We start from the raw sequence: 22,262 nt of genomic DNA, 5'->3' as shown, positions 1-22,262 counted from the left end.
TGGATTTCCACACACCAAAAAAAAAAGCCCACCCCTCTTTATTCCCTTTTCTGCTTCCCTTGAAGTTTCTTAGTAACAGGAAATAACTTCATTTCTGTAACACCAAGCATAGTAAAAAAATGAGATTAAAAAAAATTGCTTTATAATTAACATCCAGGATAAAACCCTCTTCACTGAGCCACAGATGTGATGACCATTGGGTTTTTTTTCAAATGCTTACACAGTTATCTGTTGGAAACTTTAAAAATAATCTAAAATATTTAATTGCCTACTTTTACCTCAATTTCAGGATTTTTAGGCTACAAATCAAAGTGGGGAAAACTTAAAACTATGAGAAAACTAAATCTAAAATGTTCAAGTGGGGTAACATAAAGAAAAATTCTAAATTCATGTAACGGTTCACTCTAATACTTCTATGAGTGAAGGGGGAATGGGAGCTTTTTCTGCTGCGAAAAGATGTTCTGACATTCTATAGAGGCACAGGGTCACCTCAGGAGAAAGACAGTGCCTTGAGACCAGCTGGGATGATCCTATGACAATACCAGTTCAGTTCTGATCCTTTCCTTCCTCTTATAAGAACATTATGCACACCAAGCCCACATATCTGTTACAGCTGTTGAGGCTATAAAAAGGGCTTTAAAGCAAGATCCATAAAACATTACAATTCCTTATCAATTGGAACTTGAGGAAAGGTTTCTCTTGCAAAATGTGGAAATGTGCATTGTGGGCTTACAGAAAAGTTAAAAGGCTGCCTAAAACTCTGCATTGCCTTTCTTTAAACAGTTTAATTTTGGGGGAATGTTTTGTACATTCTATTTCAATCCATTAAGAGCTTCTATTTAGTGACAGATAAAATGAAGGAGAGAAAAATTAACAAAAAAGTATTAATGTAAATCAACAGGAAAACCCCCCAAACATTAAGAAGCCATCTATAATTATGTAATTCATTTATTTGCTTAGGAGGAGTAACTCATTCTTTCCTCCTCAGGATAAAAATTATCTAACCACTACTGAGAATTTAAAAAAAATTTTTAAAGTCAGGCCTTGCGTTTCTTGCACTGTAAAATACTTTCCCCTCTATGATGCTGCTAAATCTTGCATAAAGCACAAGAATGGGAGGGATATTAGAAAAATTTTAAGCTTTCAAAATGCTCCTTGGTATTCATTAACTCCACCTGTCTGCTAAGATCTGATAATGGCCCTACTTTACCCTGTAATTCAAGTCAGGTGTCACCTTTGTGTAGACAGCAACAAGAGTTTTACTGAACCTGCACATTTTATATATTGAAGTAACAGAAAAGTGACTTCAATCTACACAATAATTCTCAATACTTGCAAAATTTTGTGCTAAGAAAAGGAAATCAAATATTGCTTGCAAGTACAACAGCAAGAAAATGCCCCTAACAGAGCAGAGGAGCCAAAATGCTTACAAATGTAAAAACACTCCTTTGGAGAAATATTTTATTCAGTAACCAAATTTGGAGAGTTACCACAATTCCACTGTCAGATTTATTCCAAAACCATAAGAGATTGAAAGAGATATTTCTCCTTTCTTTGCAGACTTCACATTTTGATATTTGAACTCATTCACTCCTTTCCCAACTTTAAAAATAGGTCTGTTATTTTGTAAATTTTCATTCTTAATTTGGAGGATATTTGAAAACTACCCTCACTGAAAAAAAATATTTTTCAAATCAACACTTTCTTTACATGTTTAAGGTTTGTTTATTATATTTTTTCTTACTTTAAAAAAAAATGAAGTTTTCATTAAATATTTGCACATAAGTTTCAAGGAAGCCAGATGGGTTGGTCAATATGATGGTTCCCATAAAAACCTAATTTTTAGGTTAGATTGAATAATGAGGAATGGAATTTTTAAGAAGTTTATTCTCCCTCACATGAGTTGAAGGAAAGCTCGAAGCGTGCTTCAAGGCAACCTACAATTGGTCAACTTAAATAATTTTTGAGAAAACAATCCACCTTCCTTCTCTAATAGAAATTTAAGGCTAAAGTGTAAAGTAAAGACAAGAATTAGATCACAGTTAGACAAGCATTGTTTTCTCAGCTATAAAACAAATGGAAGCAATATGGACAGCTCAAAGCATGGCTGCTGACACTCTTGCTCTCAAGTTTTCCTCTCCAACACCCCAGGAGAACAAATGGACAATACTAGAGAAATAAGCATCATTTAAAAAACCTCAGCAATGAAAAACGTTTAAATCCAAATTGATTCCCTAGTCTCATTCATAGGGTAGATTGTATCACGGCAACTCAGAGACCAGAAGAGAATCAGAAAAACAGGACAGATGTTGAGAAACTGGCACCACCATGAAAAACCTTCCATCAAGCTAAGCCCTTTCCATGATCTCTCTGCTATTATTGCTGTTGAAAAGAAGAGCTGTGAAACTGCTTTCATCTCTGTTTTTAAAAGAAGCCATTGGAAAATGAGTTCTGAAAACCATTTCCCTGACAAGCATTTTTTTATTTTACTAATATGCTGTGATCAAGGGTCAGTAAATCCATATTTCTGTAGGTGTTCCCTCCTGTTACTCCTCTTTGTAATCCCACTAAAGAAACCCTTCTCAAACACTTTAGTTATCATGCTATGAAAGATTGTGCAGGATAGCACAGTAAATAAATGAAACAGTGATAACAGATAAATAAATGAAACTGCAATTTCATATCCAAATATGAAGAACACTTCAAGTATGTTAAAAGCTTGGTACATGATATGTATCTGGCTGAATTTAAACTGCAAGGCATGAAATGATGTTTAATGAGTTTCATCTTCAAAAAACCTTCAATTTATACTCTGTGATACAAAAATTAAAGAAAAAAAAGAGCTATATGAATCACTTGTATAATTCCCACATGTATTTCCTCAGTGCATCATTTAAATTTGAGTAAACACAAAAAGAAAGTAAAAGTAAGGGAGAACTTGTTTTCATGTATCACATGCCAGTATAAATTTGCTATTGAGGAAAGTGAAGTCTGAGAAAGCAAAACAATAGACAAAATGCAGTTCAGTGTAGGCACAAGTGAAGCAGAGTTTATCAGATTAGATAAAAGCATTATAATTTTCTCATTCTCAGAGAGGAAAATCTGCTTGTGAGATCAGCATTTGAAATGAGGCAAGTACAGACAATATATTAAATACCTAAGAGAAAAGTAAACAATGAAGCAATATGGTATTTAATTTGTGCCCCTTTTTATTACAATTAAGGTAGTCTTCATGCTGCCAAATATTTGGAATTATAACAGAACTGCTACCTAATGATCCTCTATTACTCAGAATTTAATGAGAAGAGCCATATTCTCAATTCTAGCTTGAAAATGCGTAGATTGACAAGATGGTGTGAAAAAGCAGTGAGAGCTAACTAAATATTTATACTGCTGTTTGCATAGCCTGCATAGTCACCTGAGGGAATGTCTTCTTTTGATGACACAAAGGAAACACAAAAGGAGCAGCTTTAGTTTGCAAACAGGTCCCAAAAAACAGGGGAAATCCCTCAGTTTATACTCTCTCTGTTAAACTGCCCAAGGGGTTTTGTCATGGGCATGTGAGAGTTATGATTAACTACCAAAAAAACCCAAGTATTTCTTGAGCAGGATGGTGCATGTTAAGCAGAGTAATTAAAAATACTGTAATGCAGTACTGTTATATTTGATCAACTATGCCTACAGTAAAGATCAGGGCAAAAATCTAGCACAGGCTAGCAAGAAATAGTTTATTAGTCAGTCACATCTATCAGCTGACAGTGGAAGAAAAAGCAACTGTCCCAGTTACCTGCATCATAAGATAGGTCAGCAAGCAACAGAATCCTGCAACAGGTGCTTCTAGAGCTTGGAATTCTTCCATCTCATCCTGAAGGTGAAAGCATGCCAGAAACGTACTATACCGTTGCTTTTCCACATCAGGTCCTTTGGCAAGCCACAGTGTTTTCAAATTAGGTGTTCCACCTACAAAGGAAATCCATTATATTATTTTGGCAGCAACAAGATAAAACATGTCTACCTCATTACAATCTGAAAGGAAACAACTGATCTGCTCTTGGTACTTGCAAGGATCACAGAGCTGAAAAAAAAATGTATTTGACAAAATTTGCATTGGAAAAAAAAATAACATAAAAATACGTCCTGTAACTTAAAAAAAATTTATTGAATACAGGCATGTTTAAGCAGAATGGACTGAATTAAATTGTTACAACAACATAGAAACTTTGAGACAGCAGGCACTTAACCTATGCGAAACCAAAGTTTGCCTGTAACTGTGTCCTTTCCCTTGGGGATCCAGAGCATTAAATGAAGTTCACCTCATCATAAATAGCGATTCAGCAGAAAACAACTAGATCTTTTTCTTCTGTCTCTCCTAGAACTGGTGTATCCCTGAAGGATCCTGACATTGTCTCCCTTATAATCACCTGTTTTAATGAACAAACCGATCACCTATGCCACTTGCTGGCAAACAGGTATTCTCCATAAAACACTGTGTTGGTATGACTCCTCTGCAGTAGGTTCCAGTTTGGGAACAAAAACCAAGGTGATCTGGTATTTTGCACTCTGTAGGCTACTGTATGAGACACTGCTGCAAACACACACAAAAGAACTGTCATCAGTTATGAAAAATGTATCTTTCAAGAATTTCTATACTATCATTCGTGCTTGTTTCTAAATCCTTAATATTTACCTCATGTTGCCATCTCCCAGCTTGTGACATGTGTGAATGAATACAAAATTTGCTCCTCATTATATTACATTTAATCTGTTACCAAAATAAACACTAATGCACGTGAAATAACAGAACAGCTAACTGGTTATGCTTGAGAATCTCAATAAAAGACAGAATTGTACCATAAAGTACTACTGCTTCTGTATTTAAATAAAACGAGGTGTGAATTTTAAATGTGGACTAATTAAGCAACATTTGGTAACACCTTCCCCTTTTTTATGTGACATGCAGCAGCTGCAGACCAGTTAAGAACACTTGGTGATAATAAATGGTTAAAGTGACAAGGTGCTGAAATCTACATAGACAATGTTTATTTAGCCAGGAAAGCCCATTAACCAAATGGTACTAATTCTTTGGAGAGGGGGAAACTAGAAGAGAAGTCAGTACTTTCTTTCTTTATCTCCCTGATGGATGTTTTTTTTACTACTTTTAAGACTAACTCTCCTGTCAAAAGTTTTAACCATGTAAAGAACTACTATCATAAAATCTATAAGTCTCTAACCTTATTAAGAAAAGGACCAGTTGCTTGATTGTAAGTAGAAATGCAGGTTAGAGATAACACAAATAGCGGCAGTGAGTGGGCCAGCACAGACAGCACCAAAAAGACTCAAATTAGTGGTTTTGATATTGGTAATTGCCGCCTTAAGGAAAAAAAAAAGAACCACAGAGACTGACTTCCAGGAATTAGAGCAAATATAGCATGCAGGAAACCAAAACAGAACAAACTTTAAACTTTCCTTATCAAGTCCGAGACAATTTGTACATGGTTTCTGCATACGAAGAGATACACCAGAAATCAGTTAAAGCACAGTTCTTTTTTGCATCCGGGGTTATATCTAATAATAGAAATCCTTCTTTCTTCAGAATAAAACCATTAACTCTATCAATATTCAAGGTTACATATCTATATTGAGAGAACTCAACAAAAAATTCAAGACATCTCTTCCATAAACAATTCCTTACACTTTCAGAAACATCTACTTGCGCCTGGGAAAAAGAAGTATGGATAAATTATGAGTTATTTACTCTGGAAAGGAAAATTTGATGCTCTCTCTTTTTGGAACACCAACCAGAGGTGCTATTTTTCTGAGACGATCTCTTCTACAAGTAATAAAATACCATGTAGTACCTAAGACTGATCTATTAACTCTTAAATGAAAGATAAGTAAAACAAAGAAAGAAATACCCTGAAGTTTAATGACTTTCCCATCATACATAAAGTCCACAGCAGATTCTAAGATTCATATACAGTAGACCCCCAAAACTGTTCTCTGCTCTGGTTACATCTTCACTACATAATTTACAGTAATTAGAAGACATTTCTGAAAGAGAAATTTACTTGGATAGGGAGGAGAAATAATTTACTTTCAGAACATGTCTAGATATTTACTAAATTAACCTAAAAAACAACCAATAACAAAAGGAAAACACAGCAAAATATACTTAGATATATACAATTGATACATCTTTACTGTAAAGATTAGTAATGAGAAAATTATCCTACTGGTTGTAGGAACCACAAGTTCCTATGAATTACTCAAATGCTGCATATGCTTACAATTATTGTCAACACACAAAAAACTGTGTGAAAACCATATTCACTACAATGTAAACTGCAGTCCTCAGGAACCTCAAGAAGAGGAGCATCACAAAGACCTCCATGCAGGTTAAGAGATACTACTTGCCCACACACAAACACACATAACCGACAAGTTAAAAGAAAAAGCATGAACTGAATTACTTTTTATATTTTTCCTGTATACTCATGCATTTAATGAAATTGTCATACAGAAAACAGCATGACAAACAAAGGCACTTTAAGGGAATACATACTACTTATTTCATTTGTTTGAATTTCAATTATTATGAATATGCAATACATGCAAAAGTTGTGGAATGCATTAATTATATGAGATCGTTTAACTCAAGGCTTTTACAAAGATGATCCTTACATTCATACCAACTTTAAACAAGTCATCATTGTGTGTACAGATATAAATGTATAATATTAATTGTTCATGTATATTTGAAGTATTGACTATTGAAATTTTAGTTTATAACATCAGTAATAGAACTTTAACACTTCTTCATTTTTACACACGCATGTAAATACCGAGCAGTAAAAATAAGCTTATATAAATGTACTTCTCAACAACTGTGGCCAATTTTAAAGATGCTATAAACCCAAATGCCAATTAAATCTGACCATTAAATAAGCATTCCAGAGACAGCATTTTGAACCGAAGCATATTCATGTCATATTCCTGTAAGAGGCAATGATTAAAATACTGAAAGTACATCCAAACTCTTTGGTATGAAGCTACAATATCCTACACATTTTCAGAAATTAAATGAACAGCAGAATCCATAAATTTCCAGTAAAGACTTTAGAATTTCTTCTGTTCCATATAAATCGCACACATGTCCAATATATCTGCTATGTTCACAAGATATGGATGTTAAACAGTATTTTCCTGGAGCACAGATCTTCTGAAAAGAAACATTCAACTGAAAAGAAACATTCCAGAAGCAAGAAAGAGATACAGAGAATGCGAGCAAGCACAGATGTTAATTCAGAAGACTGTCTCTCAAAAAACCCAACAACATATATATAATATATATGGTATTTTAAATATATTTTAAGTCTTCATCTTACTTACCATACTGCCTTTAAGATTTGATATTTTATTTAAAAACAAAGAGCTAACATTCAATCTATCACCTGCAACTTTTCCTGATACAAGGCAGTTCTGCTGTTTTATATAAAAAGTTAGTGGAAATTCTACCTTTCTTTTAAAGAACAATGCAAAATTTAAAATATTTATTGTTATGTAACTACAGTTCAAAGTTAATAGCTTCTTCAGACTTTTTAATCTAAATCAAATTAAAAAGAGTCAGGATTTTCCATATATACTCAATACAGCTCTAAACTAGTTTTGATGATAAGGTTATAAGTCTTTTCAAAAAAGATAAAACAAAGAACCTTCCAAAATTAAGTATACTTGTGAATTTTCTAATAGGTTTTTGGTAAAGTTTTTTTTCTCTTTTCGCGTAACCTGATCTTGATTGACAGCTTTGAACTCTAACTTCCTATAACAACTTCTTTAAATTTAGCTCTAAATATGATCCCTGTCTGAAAAATGTGATGTGCTGTTGAGGACCTTATATGGTGAATTAGAAAGTCATGCTGTGGAAAATCAAAGATGCATGAGTGAATGTAAGGCATACAAATATGGACTGTAAAAATTTTAGAAAAATATTTGTTCGCTGAAGGAATGACAACAGAGGACTAAAAATAAACACTAAAAGTCCTCCTCCCCTCTTTTAATAGTCTGCTTGAACAGCCTTTCATTACTGAATTTGCAAAGATTATGGCTGAGAAGATTCTGTTTTTATAAACTCCACTTTTGTGGTTGCTATAAACAAACAAACACAGTGATTTTAAATCCTGTTTACTGTCAACATAAAGATGGGTTCTATGTAGCATGTTTGCAGAGCTGTAGAACCAGAGTACATGAGATTAAGTGGATTCCTCTCCAGAAAGGGAGGAAGGAAGTATAATATCTGGGATTGAAAACTTCACAACAATAAATACAGTATATTTGCCAGGCAATTTGAAATGCAGGTGTGGTTTATACTTTGTCAAATTTTGTTTCCTTCGTTTACAAATGCATGTCCCCAGACCTTTGTATGCTGAAATAAAACAGTTGTACAGGACAGACTCATCAGCTTTTACCCTGCATATTCTTATCCATATGCAAAATTTCACAGTAATTTCATGCTATCACAAAGCCAATTAGATAATCACTGTCCTAATTTTGTATATGGGGTACTGGACAGTGAAACCACTGTATATCAAATAAAAACTCGTTTGTACTTTGTCTATATAAATTATTTCTTTCCAAACAGCCCTTTAAAAAAGATTTTGAAAAGTCTGATATCTAAAGAGCAACTGGTTTTCTTTCATCCTTGAATGTGAAGACTCTCATTAAATATATGGGTTAGGATACCTTAAAAGAGAATTTATTATAAATTTATAAAAAAGTGCATGTGTTTCAACTTTTTCTGAATCTGGATTTACAGCAGACAGAACAAGGACTACTACAGAAAGCTCTGGTGCTGAGGGAAGAAGCACTGGTGATTATTCTCAAAAAGTTGAGTAGATAACTCTTCTTAACAAGATATCAATGTTATTGTAAATAAATGGAACAAATTCACATCATACAAGAGACTAAAAAAACTTTCGTGCTGCTGATCCATGTGATAGCAGATGACTAGACAGAGAGAGAGAGAGCTGTGAGAGTAAAGGTGACTACAATAGCATGGACAAATGAACAATCACAACAATTTTCCCTCTGAAATAGCAAAATTGTTACAGTACTGTTTACTTCCAATCCTAAACTTGTATTGCATGATACCATTTAGTGACATAGACAGTGCCCAATCTTTTCACTTAAGTGTATTATACTTTCTCATAAATATATTTCTCATCACTCTAATTTCACTAAGAGTGTTCATTAATGTGTTTTTTACCAAAGGAAAGAAGACAAAACCACACAAAACTTGAGGCTTAAGACAATAGAAACAGCTTCACAGAAGCAGATAAGCTAACTATTTTTTTTTACTGAAAGCTGGAATCTCTTTTTGAGTTGTCATAGGTGATCTAAAAATTACTCTTCTCTACATTCTCCATCAGTCTCATTAACACATTCTGTTAAATAGGTTAATGCACAAATTTTAATATGGCCCTACATACCACCTATCCTGGTCTTAGAGCCTCTAAGAAACTGTTTTAAGTTTAGAACTGATGTTCGAATTAGCACTGGGTTTAACAAGACACAGCAATAACACGTATCTCAAAGCTGAATCCTATTATAATTACAAAAAGCAATTACAGGCATGCAGCACTTTAGCTCCTTGTTCTCCACAGTCATTCTGGATTCTATATCAAAAGGATGATGATGGATTGTCTAACTTCATTTTAGTGAGGTCATTCTTTCAGTTTAGACTTAAACACATTTTTATTCTACCTGGAACAGAAGGTTGTACAGGTTGTATTAGCTCCGGCTGCTTGAGAGGATTCCCACAATAGACAAACCACTCTTTTACCAAAGGATAGGCTCCACCTAAAAAAGACAGAATTGGATTAATAAGTCAAATACAAGTATTGACAGTAGTAAGCAGTTGTGACCAAGAAAAAAGTTTTAGCAACTTTATGACAAATCAGAGCAAATGAAGAGAGTTTCAATCATGTACTATAAACATGAGTTCGGAGTTGGGAACTGCAGCCAAAACTATAACTACAAGAGTCTGTAGAAAGCATTTGAAAACAGCTTTAGGCTTTCCCATTATGAGGCAGTTCAGGAAGCTTTGGAGGCATCTGGCATAGCTTAGGGACCTACACGAGCTACCTCAGTCTCAGGACTGTCGCACTGCCACATATGCAGGCAGTGCTTAATATGATTCACCTCCCAGCTTCCCCTGACATCTCCTGTGTTAGGGTTTGAGCCAAAATCTTTATAAGTAGGCCTTGAAGGCTATTTGAAAGCTGAAATGATGGAGCATTTTTGAAATGCAGTCTATCCAATTTACAATGGTCAGCTCAAAATCATTCCACCAGAGGTCTCCATAAAAAAACCCAACAAACAAACCCAGAATCATTGTTTTTATAAATGCCTACTCTGGGGGGAAAAAAAAGCCTTAAACTGTACATTCCAGTAGCTGAATAGTCTCACATTTTGATTATAAATCATTGTCTGTGATAATGCTATTTCATGCACAAACCCCTCCAATTTAATATCCCAAAGTCACTGTCAGAAACATTCTGATGTTTTGGCATTGTTTTAAGATTTAGTACGTATTTATTCAGCTCATTCAGCCTCCTAAGTTTTAGCCTAGTTTGTTACGGAAGCAAACCTAATAAAATTAGGACTTCTGACTTATAATTAATTCATTGATGCACTGCTCTGTTTCAACTAAATCTGACAAAGCAGAAGTGATTCCAAATGGATTAAAGTCCTAAATATTTTGTGAAACTGGTGACTCAGATGACAGAGGGATCCTACTAGGGCACCAACCAAAAGAAAGGCAGGAAAGTCAACTTACCTGTTTTATCCAAACAGACTAGAGGGTAAATCAATACACAAGTAGCTGTAAAAAAGCTAGAGCTGAGAAAAAAAGGTAGATAGGATTTGGGAATAGCAGGGAGCAATAGAGAACATGCTTAGGAACACCATATATTGCACAAGGGAGTTGTCAAGGACATGAGGAGAAATTAAGATGCTGGGAAGAAGCACGGAAATAGAAAAGTTTTGTTGAGGGGAAACTGGCAGTGAGCATCACTCTTTGTGAGTTCCACAGTTCACAGAAAAACTTATCAAAATGTGTCTTAATTCTAAATACTAGTGAAATGCCAACCCTCTCTGCATGGAAATATCTCTGGAAAAAAAATCCCTAACCCTTTCACCCAGCACACATAAAGAGCATCACCAGTGAAATTTAAGAAATAACGTTCCTTTGTTTAAATAGATTCTGAATAACCTGTGGAAGCAATGCTTAGGCAGCCTAAGGAAAGTTTCAACTATGTGCAAAACACAAGACAGCCGGTAAATGCTGTTACATGTGTTCCTCTACACCTGCAATAATGCCAGCCCTCCTGAGTGGTCACTGGTGATAACCGGCAAAAATTCTGCTAGTGAAATGTTTTTGACCATGTCAAAGTGAGAATCAGTCTAGCCTGCTAATGTTAGAACTGGGAGTGATGCCAGGACTTCCAGAAGCTGGCCACGGGCTTAGGCTACATTACATAATGTCCTAATTGGCAACGGTCATGCAGGTGCAGATATTTCCATAGACTGTGCTAGTGCCAAAACCTGCTGGCTTTATTCTGAACTCTTTGCACACACAAGAAAGAGGTTGGCTGGCCTATCAAGATGCATTATTTATTGTTATTTTGCCCTCCTACTTGAATTTTTCCAAAAGTACTTTTTATAGGAAGGATGTTAAAAAGTTGACAATTTATATCACTATATGGAATATTTCAGGTAATAATCAGAAGTAGTTCAATTAATCATAAATGTACTTTTAAAATAGGTAACAAGTGGTATGTTATCAGAATCACCATCAGCCCCCTATTTATTTTTGGAGGGTCAAAATTAAGGCTGTGATTCTGCAACATTTCCATGAGTAGAGATACATACATGCTTACCGTACGTCAAACTATACCAAAGCCATGAGCAATTCTTTCAGCAGCACTGCTGACTTTTACAGGAGGCCGCTGATTTGCTCATTCCAACACTCTGCCATTCCCTTGGGATGTTTCACCACAGCTATATGTGGCTACACAGAGTCAGATGGGGAAACAAAACCAGGTTAGTTACCTGACTGCAAGAAAGGGAGGAGAGAGAGACAGAGAGAGAGAGAGAGAGAGAGAGAGAGAGAGAAGCTATTTTCAGTTTCTCAAACTAGGCCACCACACAGCTGCACAAACAGCTGCACCAGCACAACTGAGAGGATGCACAGAGACTGAAATGAGTGGCTGTGTAAGAGAATTACTTACACTGGCAGCAAAAGAAACACTTATTCCACTATGGCTTCAGGCAAAGTGGCATGGTATAGGCCAATGGTTTCAAAGGATATCAAAGGATATCAAAGGTTTCAAAGGACATCCTGCTCCTATGGATTTGTGGGTCTCTTAGGTACCCTTGGAAATCTCACCCTAGATGTTCAAAACTAACAGTATCTTATTTCAGAGGAAACAGTTTACATTATATTTAACCTGTTTTTACTAAAACTGTAACCACTGTGTTTACTAAATGTTGACTCCTTTGCCAGTTAACAGTAAATAAGCAGATTTGCAAACTGCAAGGAGGTCAGTTTCCAACACAGGGTAATTGACAGATATTAAGGAATAAAAAAAAGGATCACTAACACATACATCACCACTGCAAACTGGAACATTGTGTAGAGTTAGCCAAGTTAGCTTCAAATTTGCTACATCAGCAGCTGTATCATTATGGCAGCAGACTCCACATGGACTAATCTAATTGGTTGTATTGTTCCAGTAAACTCTTTTTTAATGCTAATCCAAAGTGATTCTACATTATACTACAACCCACAGACAGAACTTCTTCCCATCCAACCTCTTACGAAACTACAAAAAAACAGTCAACTTGACCTCATCTGAGGGAAACTGGCAAAGGATTCTACTTACTTGGTATAGAACAAAACTTCCTTGCAGGTTTAGCAGTGAATCCATAAAAAAATAACGCTTACACTTACTTATGAATTCCAATATAGACTCTGACTAATGATCTACACTCTTGACTTAGAAGCAACTATACACTGGAATACAAAAACAATCCATGAACTACTAGGAAGTGACATGGTTAAAGCAATTAGAGATAAATAAACACACTAAAAATGCAGATTTAATAGAGGTGTTATGCAGACACACTCTACCTACCTTTCTGGAAGGGTTAAGGATTGAGGGGACACTATTATTTATTTTAGAAAATTATCTCAAAAATCAAATATATTTGAAGCCTGAACTAAGAATAAATAATACATGCTACATGTGGTTTTATTCTAAAATCACTTTCTTAAAAGAAGACATCTTTCACATTCAAATTTAATTTTCAGTATGATTCTAAATTAATGTTTCTGTATTCTAATCTTGGAGTTCTTAACCCACTGTAACACAAATGAAGATCTGCCTATTACCCTGACATCTCACAGCAAAAAATTGTTAATTAGAAATTTTGGTCTGGGTGTTTCTGAAAACATCAGTGAATATCCCACTGCTTAGAGGAATTAAAAAAAACTCAATCAAGTTATAATTGTCTACAAAATGTAGAGGCAGCAGGCCGAAAAATGACAGATATGCATGATTACTGCTGAGATTTTTGTTACTGTCTCCAAATGACTATGTAAACGCTGATTCAGTTTTTCCTATTTTTTTTCCTATTATGGCACAACTTCAACCTCTGGCTGCTGAAGGAAGTCATGTACTTAATTACCTTTCTGTGCCTTTCTAAGCAAATATTTTGAATATTAGGTTTGGTGGCGGTGCACTTTCATCAATAAAATGTGAAGTGATTACTCTGGAGAAATCAACATATTCAAAAGAACAAAAGTTCAGTACACATTTTATTTTCAACTCACTGCCTGAAAGACACTGTAAAGATAACATTTAACTAATGGAAGTCTTAAGAACATGAAATTTTCCAAGGATGTGAACAAAGAACTCTCTGTCTTGGAGGAGATGAATAGAAGTACAGATATATGTACCTGCTACAGAATCTGTTTATATTGTTGGATAAAGAAATCATATTTTCTTGCACTTGGATGAAAGAACTAATAATCGCTGGCATGACTACTTGCATTTGCATTATTACAGTAACTATATTTGACTGGTCTTAAAATTGCAGACTTAAAATCAACAGAACGTAAAATTTTAACAGTGCATTATTGTTTCTGCAAAAGTGTATTACAACAAACTAATTCATCAGTAGTCACGCTTACCAAAGCAACATAAGGTTTCATACACTCTCAAACCTTCAAAAATCTTCTAAAGATCATTGTTTTGCTCAATCTTTTGATCATTAACTACTTTCACAACTTCCCATTTAACAAGGAAAAAATCCCCAATTTTTTAAAATCACTTTAAAAGCAGTGAAATGGAACAGCATGTAGAAAAAAGCCCACAATTTCACTGTCACATTTTCTCTTGATTCCATAAGAAGTACACTTCAGCTGCCCAGAGTTTTTCTCCTAAATGCACTTTTTATCCTAAATGCCGTTTATCCTAAATGCTGATGTAGCCACTGAAGCAATGAATTCAAGATTTCATATTTCAAAATTGAACATATACTTGAATAACGATGTAAGTAGTTTAATTCTTACCTTTTCCAGATTCCAACAAGACAGAATAAATATGCTGACGAGCAGGGCGGTAGATAAGTGACTGTCCAGGAATCTCTGTATCACAATCATCTTCCAAAGAGTTGCTGCACTCAATAACTCCATTACTCAGGATATTGAAGACTGAATAATTTTCAGATTGGATATGCTGTTCTTTAGCTAACTGTTTTTTCAAAGAAAGAAGAAGGTATTATTTCCAAAAATAAGAAGGATCAAAATGTAACAAAATGTATTCACTGTTTGAAGAAATAGTTCTTTTTCTATCAGTGACAATAGACGAAATAGCCAGGGAGGGAACAAGTCCTTTTTCAAATACCACCAGTATACTGTAGTTTCAGACCTCTATCTTTTCGTAGACAGGAATCCCCAGGAAACCTATTATTGTCTTTCTTAACCCCTCTTTTAATTCTTAAAACTTGGGAGCATGAATGACAGCTTTTTAGAGAGTAATTATTCTTAAAATGATTTCTGAATTCAGACATAGCTGTCCTCCTTTAGTCACCTGAAAATGTATCTTCTCTCTTTAAACAGTGAGTGAAGGCATGACAAACCCCAAACTTCTAATTTTATTGCAAGATGAACTACATAAGACAGCTCTATTTCTTCCCTGTGCTGACTTTGTGCAGTTTACATTCTGGTGAAATTAGAATACTTAACTTCATGACACATTTACTTTGCAATAGCTCTTCCCCATGTACAGAAATGCAATCCCCTCCAGTGAGGAAAACCAGGTCTACAGGCTGCTGCTGCAAAGTAGAGTAACAGCAGCACCCAGGTTGCATATTAACCACGCACTGGATGCAGATACATCTGGCTACAGCAGCAGGCTCACAGAAGCCTCAGTACCAACAGGATCTGCTGGTCTGGAGTGGCTTAGATGTAAAAGCAACAAAGCTGCTCCCAGGCAGTGCAGAATTTCAACCAGTAACACTTGCAACCTGGACTGGCCAAGTGGAGACCCAGACAGACTTTCTACTTCACTACCTCAGACCAAAACTATGGGGGTGTTCAAACAGCTGAGCGGAGTGAATTATTTCCATGTGGTGCCACTGATAAATTCTTCAGGACCCATGCCATATGGTGAGCAGGCACTGACGTCTCTCTGCTCTGCATTCCCTGCATGTATCACACTATCTGTATTACTTGGGTTGTGCCATCCATGCAGCTATCACCGCCTCTTTCACTGTCAGATTAGCAGACCACTGGTCAGAGTTCACCATTCACCATTTCTGCAGAATTCCAGTATCTGCAAACCTGTGAACTCAGCGGGTCAAGGCTGCAGTCAGACACTGGGTCATTGCTGATCAAAACTAATTCTACTGAAATGTCATACTTTCAGAAGAAATTCTCACATGAGCGTAGAATCAATGATAGGCTTCTGTGAACAATGCCAATCAACAGAGCACTTGCTTATAGCAATAAATTAATGGTTGCCCTGAAAGAAATATTTTAGTGTTCCTAATATGCGTAAACAATGTAATCCCCCAAGTCTACTTTTGTATAAAATAAAAACCAGAATTAAGTATTTCTAAGCATGATTTGAATGAAGCATTAAACTTTTTCATACAAACCACTGTCACAGATATGGGGTCATTTAAAAATACTGCTTTATTGTAATTTGCCAATAATCTACATATCCTCATGTCCTGAAAAAAATACAAACTGATTTCAGAAGTATTGCTGTATTCAGTGCTGTATCTTGAAAAATATTTCTGATTCATACCTACAGTCAGCCAGAAAGTTGTGCTCTTTTTTCTGAGAGAAGGAACAACATGAGGCTACGTCCTCACAGTTGGAATTGAGAAGTGTGTCTCATTTGCATGCAGTTCAGATTATGTGCAATGTAAGCAGAACTACATATGGGTTTCAAAATACGAAGCAAAGCACACACATTACATATACAAATATTAAAACACCTGTAACAAAAACAAAAGAGAAGTTAACATGTCTAACATTTTGACTTTAATTTCCTTGGCCCAGGGACTGTCTTCACATAGGATTTATGCAGCAACGTTGAAGAGGCATTCTTAAATGGAGTTTCTAACCATTATTATTTTATTACAGCAGTAGCTCAGCATGATGCTAGAGAACTGCAACTCTTCAAATGAAAGATCAAGCTAAGAAATAATGACCACTTGACATAAAGACTGCATGGTACATTCTTTTAAGGAATAAGGATATTGCCACTATTGTCCTGGCCATAATCCAACGTAGATAATTACATTCTGGCTAATTTTTCCTTGCACTTCAAGTATAAACAGTATTTTTCAACACTTTATTATGATGTATGGTTGCTGATTTTTAAAATGTCTTCTATTTAACTACAACAGTCAAAAGTGACATGCATTGTACCTATGTGTGGATAACAAAAAAAGCCCAAATATATCTGCAGTTTAGCTGAAATGAGCATTGCATAGGTTACAAGGTAGTTATAAAATGTTTTATAGTCTTTTTAAAGGAAAATTTAAATGATATGATTACTTTGAAGTAATATGAGGAAACAGAAAAATTGTTTTAAAGAAAATGCTCAAGATAAGTAAGAGACAAAGGCTCTATGAAGTCTATGAGAACCTAATAAAATAGGAAGTGACAGATGGCTAATATAGGGTCTAAAATACACTTCCTTGTACAGATTTCCTTTTTTAAATCTCAGTATGTTATCTTAAATGCCATGAATTTACAGAATTGTACTCTAGACTTACTACTATTGCATAAATTCTGATGCAAGGTAGCTCATATTCCATTAGCCAGGTAGGTTACCCTAAGCTAATATATCCAATTTCCCAGAGTGACTCAATCTGATGTGCCATCTCTCACCCCAACACCAGCACATCCCTGCCCATGCAGGAAGCCATAAGTGAAACTGGAGAGGTGGGCCTGTGCAAACCTCATGAAGTTCAAACAAGGCCACGTGCAAGGTCCTGCACATGGGTCTGGGCAATCCCAAGCACAAGTACAGGTGGGATGGAGAATGAATTGAGAGCAGCTCAGAGAAGGACTTTAGGGTGTTGCTGGACAAGCAGTTTGACCTGACCAGCAATGTGTGCTTGCAGCCCAGAAAGCCAACTGCATCCTGGGCTGCATCAAAAGCAGCGTGGCCAGCAGGTCAAGAGAGGAGATTCTCTCCATCTACTCTGCTCTGTTCAGACCCCACCCGGAGTATTGTGTCCAGTTCTGGGCTCCTCAGCACAGGAAGGACATAGACCTCTTGGAGCAGGTCCAAAGGTGATCAGAGGGCTGGAGCACCTCTCCTACGAAGACAGGTTGAGAGAGTTGGGGTTGTTCAGCCTGGAGAAGAGAAGGCTCTGGGGAGACCTTAGAGCAGCCTTCCAGTACCTAAAGGGAGACACAAGAGGGCTGGAAAAGGACTTTTCACAGAGGCATGTAGTTACAGGATGAGGAGAAATGGCTTTAAACTGAAAGAAGGTAGGTTTAGATTAGTTATTAGGAAAAAATTCTTTACTGTGAGGGTGGTGAGGCACTGGCCCAAGTTGCCCAGACAAGTGGTGGAGCATCCCTGGAAGTGTTCAAGGCCAGGTTGGATGGGGCTCTGAGCAACCCGGTCTAGTGGAAGGTGTCCCTGTCCAGGGCAGGGGTTTGGAATTAGGTGATCTTTAAGGTCCCTTCCAATCCCAGCCATTCTACAATTCTAAGATACGATTCTGTATGAAGTTTCCACCACAATTTCAACTTCTGCATTCTTAGCACAGCTTTCTTTGGCACCTTGACTGCATGTGCCAGGCACAGCCAAGCAAACCACTGACCAGCTTATGGCTGACTTGTGGGTTCTCAAAGTAAAAGGAAGTCAATACATCATGTAATACATGGGAAGTACATCTCTCTGCCCAGCTATTGGCCTATTCAGTTGCTCCACATTATTAGACCTGCTTGATGCTTCAAAAAGAGAACCACTTTTTACTAAATGTGCTGCATCTCCCCTCATAGTGATGCTGCAGTAGTCCTAACCATGGCTCTACTTAACAGACAAAAGATTTTGCACAAGCAAATTTAATTCAATAGGTTCGGTGTACTAATTACCAACTTCCACTAAGTTGTCATGGCAATAAAGTGATCGCTAAGCTTTAAAAAACAAGTTACCTGAAAGATTTCTTTATCTTGACAGATGGCTGATTGCTGCTGAAGAGATAACGTTTGACAATTTGTTACATTGGGAGGAATCCATGGAGACTGCTGCCCAGGTAAAAGATAGGACTTTACTCCTCTGTAAAGCAAGGTTTTGTCTGATCCCAGAGGTAGCATGTCTTCCAAGTGTTTCAGGCTGCTGTACGAGCATGGAATTTTTGAGATGTAATTTGCTACACCTAGAAGTATTTTTGTTCTTCTGTTGTAGCTGTTGTTCTTGTGGGGACTGGTGGCTAAACATTTGTGCCAAAAGCCTTCCAACAAGCTTTCTGGGACAACATCATTGCCAAGCAAGGCAGCAAAGAGAGGGAGGTATGTCAAACTAATACCCAACACATTGCAAAGTTCCTCTCGAGAGTACATAACAGTGACCAGTCTGTCCAAACGGAGGTTCTCAATGGAAAAGTAGGGACATGTATTATAGATGAGGTAGTCACTATCTTGCCCCAGAATTCCTATGCAGTTGTGTTGCAAACCATATGCAGCCACCTCAAAGTCTGCCTCTTGCAATGTGCATACTGTTTTTTGACCAAGTGACTTCAGGGCATAACGTGTAAAAGTAGGCAAAGCTGAGGGAAGAACAAACATTTCTCTGCCTGGTTGTTTCCTGTGAGTCTTAATAAACTGAAATAGTCTGGCTATTTCCTTGGTATTATTCCACCTCCGTTTGATCCACTCCTCTCTCTTTTTCTCTTCTACCACTCCGTCAAAGTAAAACACCAACTTGATACCAGCTGCCGTAAAAACGTTAACAAAATCCTCTAAAATGGCAAGGTACTCCCGCCACTGGCCACCACACACCCAAAATTCTGGTGTGTACCAGTATCTAACACAACTCATGGCATCTACTACAATAACAGGTGGGAAATCAGGATGATCGACACGATGTTTTTCTGCCATTTCTCTCAGATCTACTGTTTTGCACACATCAGGGCAAACTCTTGACACAAATCCCTGCAAACCTCTAACGCCCATGGCTGTTCTCTCCAAAACTCACTGCAGTCTGAAAGAAGAAAAATAAAAACAACGTTCTAAAATGCAATAATAAAAACCATAAAGATATTCTACAAGCAAAAAAAAGACAGCAGCCTGGAAACTGAACTGCTGTTTTTCTGCTTTTGCTGATAGCTTGTTGCCTTGTCCTGGCCTTGTAACAGTTTGAAACAGTTTCCTTGCCATCAACAAACCAGACATAAGTACTCATTCATTCTCCCTTCCACTTCTGGTTTTTATATCAGAGAAATAAGTAAATATCAAAAGGTTTTCATAAATATGACAAAAATTTTCAGATTTATAGCCTTTAGAAAAGTACGCCTAGGCAGAAAAATGAGTATAGATTTCTTATTATTAAAAAAAAACCCAAAACATGCTTATGGAATTCAAAAAGGAAAAAAAAAAATTGTGAATTGACAGTTTTTAAAGGTATTCCCGGATCCTCGGAGTTTAAAGATCTAACACACTCCAGACAGAGTTTTTGAATGCCACCCTTTTTAATCGCAGAATGGTTTGGGTTGGAAGGGGCCTTTAAAGATCTCGCGAGCTGCGGGGGCCTCTGCGCCCAGTCCCGGCAGGGCCGGACCCCGCCTCTCCGGGGTCCGTGAGGGGCTGGGGACGGGAGGGGGCTGGGGACGGGAGGGGCGGGGGCTGGGGCTGGGGACGGGGACGGGACGGGGACGGGGAGGGGACGAGGCTGGCGCTGAGTCCGCACCCACCCCCGGGGCCCCCAGTCGCGCCGCCGCCCCGCACTGACCCGAGCGGCGCTTCCGCTTCCTTGGGCGGGCCGCGCCTGCGCCCGGCGGCGGGGGCGGTGCCGAGGCGCGGGCAGGGGAGGTCCCGGTCCCCGTCGGGCACGGCGGCTGCGGGAGGGGGGCCGGGCTGGTGGGACCCGCATCTGTTCCCGCCCGCGGGGATGGGGTCCCCCGGCTTTGGGGGGGACCTTCCCCCCACGATGGGGCCGGAGAGGCCATTGTGCCCACGAGCAAACCTGGCCGGGGCGGGGGGACGGGGGACCGTGGGGACATGAAAGCGTCGCGCACCGAAATCGCTTGAACCCCCCCGAGTCGCACACCGGAGATTTATGTCGCTCTTTGGCAGCGCGACCTAAGGAGGGGGGGCGGGTTCGCTTTGCTGTGCCCGGCGATTGCCGGCGGAGGGGAATTCCCGTTTTTCCTCCGGGCGCACCCGCCGCACATCCCGGGCTAGAGATAACGGCTCGGCTGCGGGCGCGCCGAGAGCACGGCCCGTCCCACCCCGCCGGCAACAGGTGGGGACCTGAATAACTTCACATCTTTCCGGGAGGGGAGAGAGGGGCACGGGAGAGCCGATGGGAAGATTAGATCAGATGTTATTGCCGGTGAAAAATTAAACAGAGCGGTTCTCTGGGGAGCGCAGATTAATATATTTGGTGACTCCATGTGCACAAAGCCTCACCATTGTAGCCGTGTCTGAATGCTTGTGAATAGGATAGAGCATATGTGGCCTGTCACCGCAGGTGCCCACATCTGTTCGTCTCCGGGCAGATGCTCTCAGAAAAGGGGACAGCATTTCCAAAAGCTCAGGCCCGCCCCATCCATATCCATCCTTTTTCTCATAATCACCTTCTGCAGAGGAGTTTTTGCCCCCACCTTCTCTCTCCTCCCTGCCTTCCCTGCCATGGAAGAAAATGCAGAAAGAAATAAAAGCTGTGCAAATTGGAAGTGGCTTGGAAAGCCCTGAAAACATATGATGAAACTGCTCCCCCTTCTCCTCCTCCAAAGTATATTAGCAGCAGGTTTTGCGCTGCAGTCAGCATACAATGCACAAGTTGCACACACTGTGTGAAGGGGCTGCAGGCCACAGGGGAACAGAAAAACCCTTCATGCATGAAATGCAGTGCAGTACAGCAACATGCTGTGCTTACTGTCATGGGGAGAGAGCAGTCTGAGCAGCTACTGCCTGGAGTGATAGTTTGCAGCTACTATTTGGAGTTCTGACTTAAGATGATGCTTAATAAAGCTGGGCAAAAGAAGGAGTTTCCCTATGAGAACAGGTGAAGGCAGTGAATATTTCTACTGAAGCTGGTAGGAAGGAATCTTTCCAGCCATCCAGTGAAATCTTATGGCCAAAATGCAAAAACATTTTTCTGAGAAGTGCCATCACATTTTTTTATCCTGTGTACATGATCTGAGCCCTATCACTCACCCTCCTTGTCTGTGACACCCCCGCCAAGACAAGCCAGGCCACAGCGCTGCATGGGGTTACACCAGGCTTGGCTAACAGGGTGAATGGGATGTGAGGCACAGGGTAAATCTCAGGATCATGGGATATTTCATGTGTGAAGGGACTTCAGAAGGTTTTCTAGTTTAAATCTGTGGTTTCTAGCATGTTGAAGATCGTGATAATCCTTCATTTTAAGGCAAGCCAAGATGCCAGTACTCCAAATGCAAGGCCGAGCTGCTCCCCAGAGTAACATGGGCATGAGGGCCTGTGG

General features: G+C 38.3%; 1 protein-coding gene across 1 annotated transcript in view; it reads right to left on the bottom strand.

The window, feature by feature from the left end:
- The window catches only part of FAM120B (family with sequence similarity 120B), a 43,055-nt gene extending 22,482 nt beyond the window's left edge, over nt 1-20,573 (bottom strand). Inside the window, exons 1-5 of the mRNA XM_029961588.1 lie at nt 20,544-20,573; nt 18,749-19,796; nt 14,633-14,813; nt 9,760-9,855; nt 3,788-3,960 (exon numbers count right to left, since the gene is read on the bottom strand). Coding sequence (XP_029817448.1) covers nt 3,788-3,960; nt 9,760-9,855; nt 14,633-14,813; nt 18,749-19,768 — 1,470 coding nt within the window. The 5' untranslated portion in view covers nt 19,769-19,796; nt 20,544-20,573. The remainder of the gene's footprint in view (nt 1-3,787; nt 3,961-9,759; nt 9,856-14,632; nt 14,814-18,748; nt 19,797-20,543) is intronic.
- Nucleotides 20,574-22,262: the final 1,689 nt, after the last annotated feature.

Source organism: Manacus vitellinus, unplaced genomic scaffold (genome assembly GCF_001715985.3).
Source record: "Manacus vitellinus isolate BGI_N305 unplaced genomic scaffold, ASM171598v3 scaffold_37_pilon, whole genome shotgun sequence".
NCBI classification, from domain to species: domain Eukaryota; kingdom Metazoa; phylum Chordata; class Aves; order Passeriformes; family Pipridae; genus Manacus; species Manacus vitellinus.
This window is presented reverse-complemented; position numbering and strand designations above follow the sequence as displayed.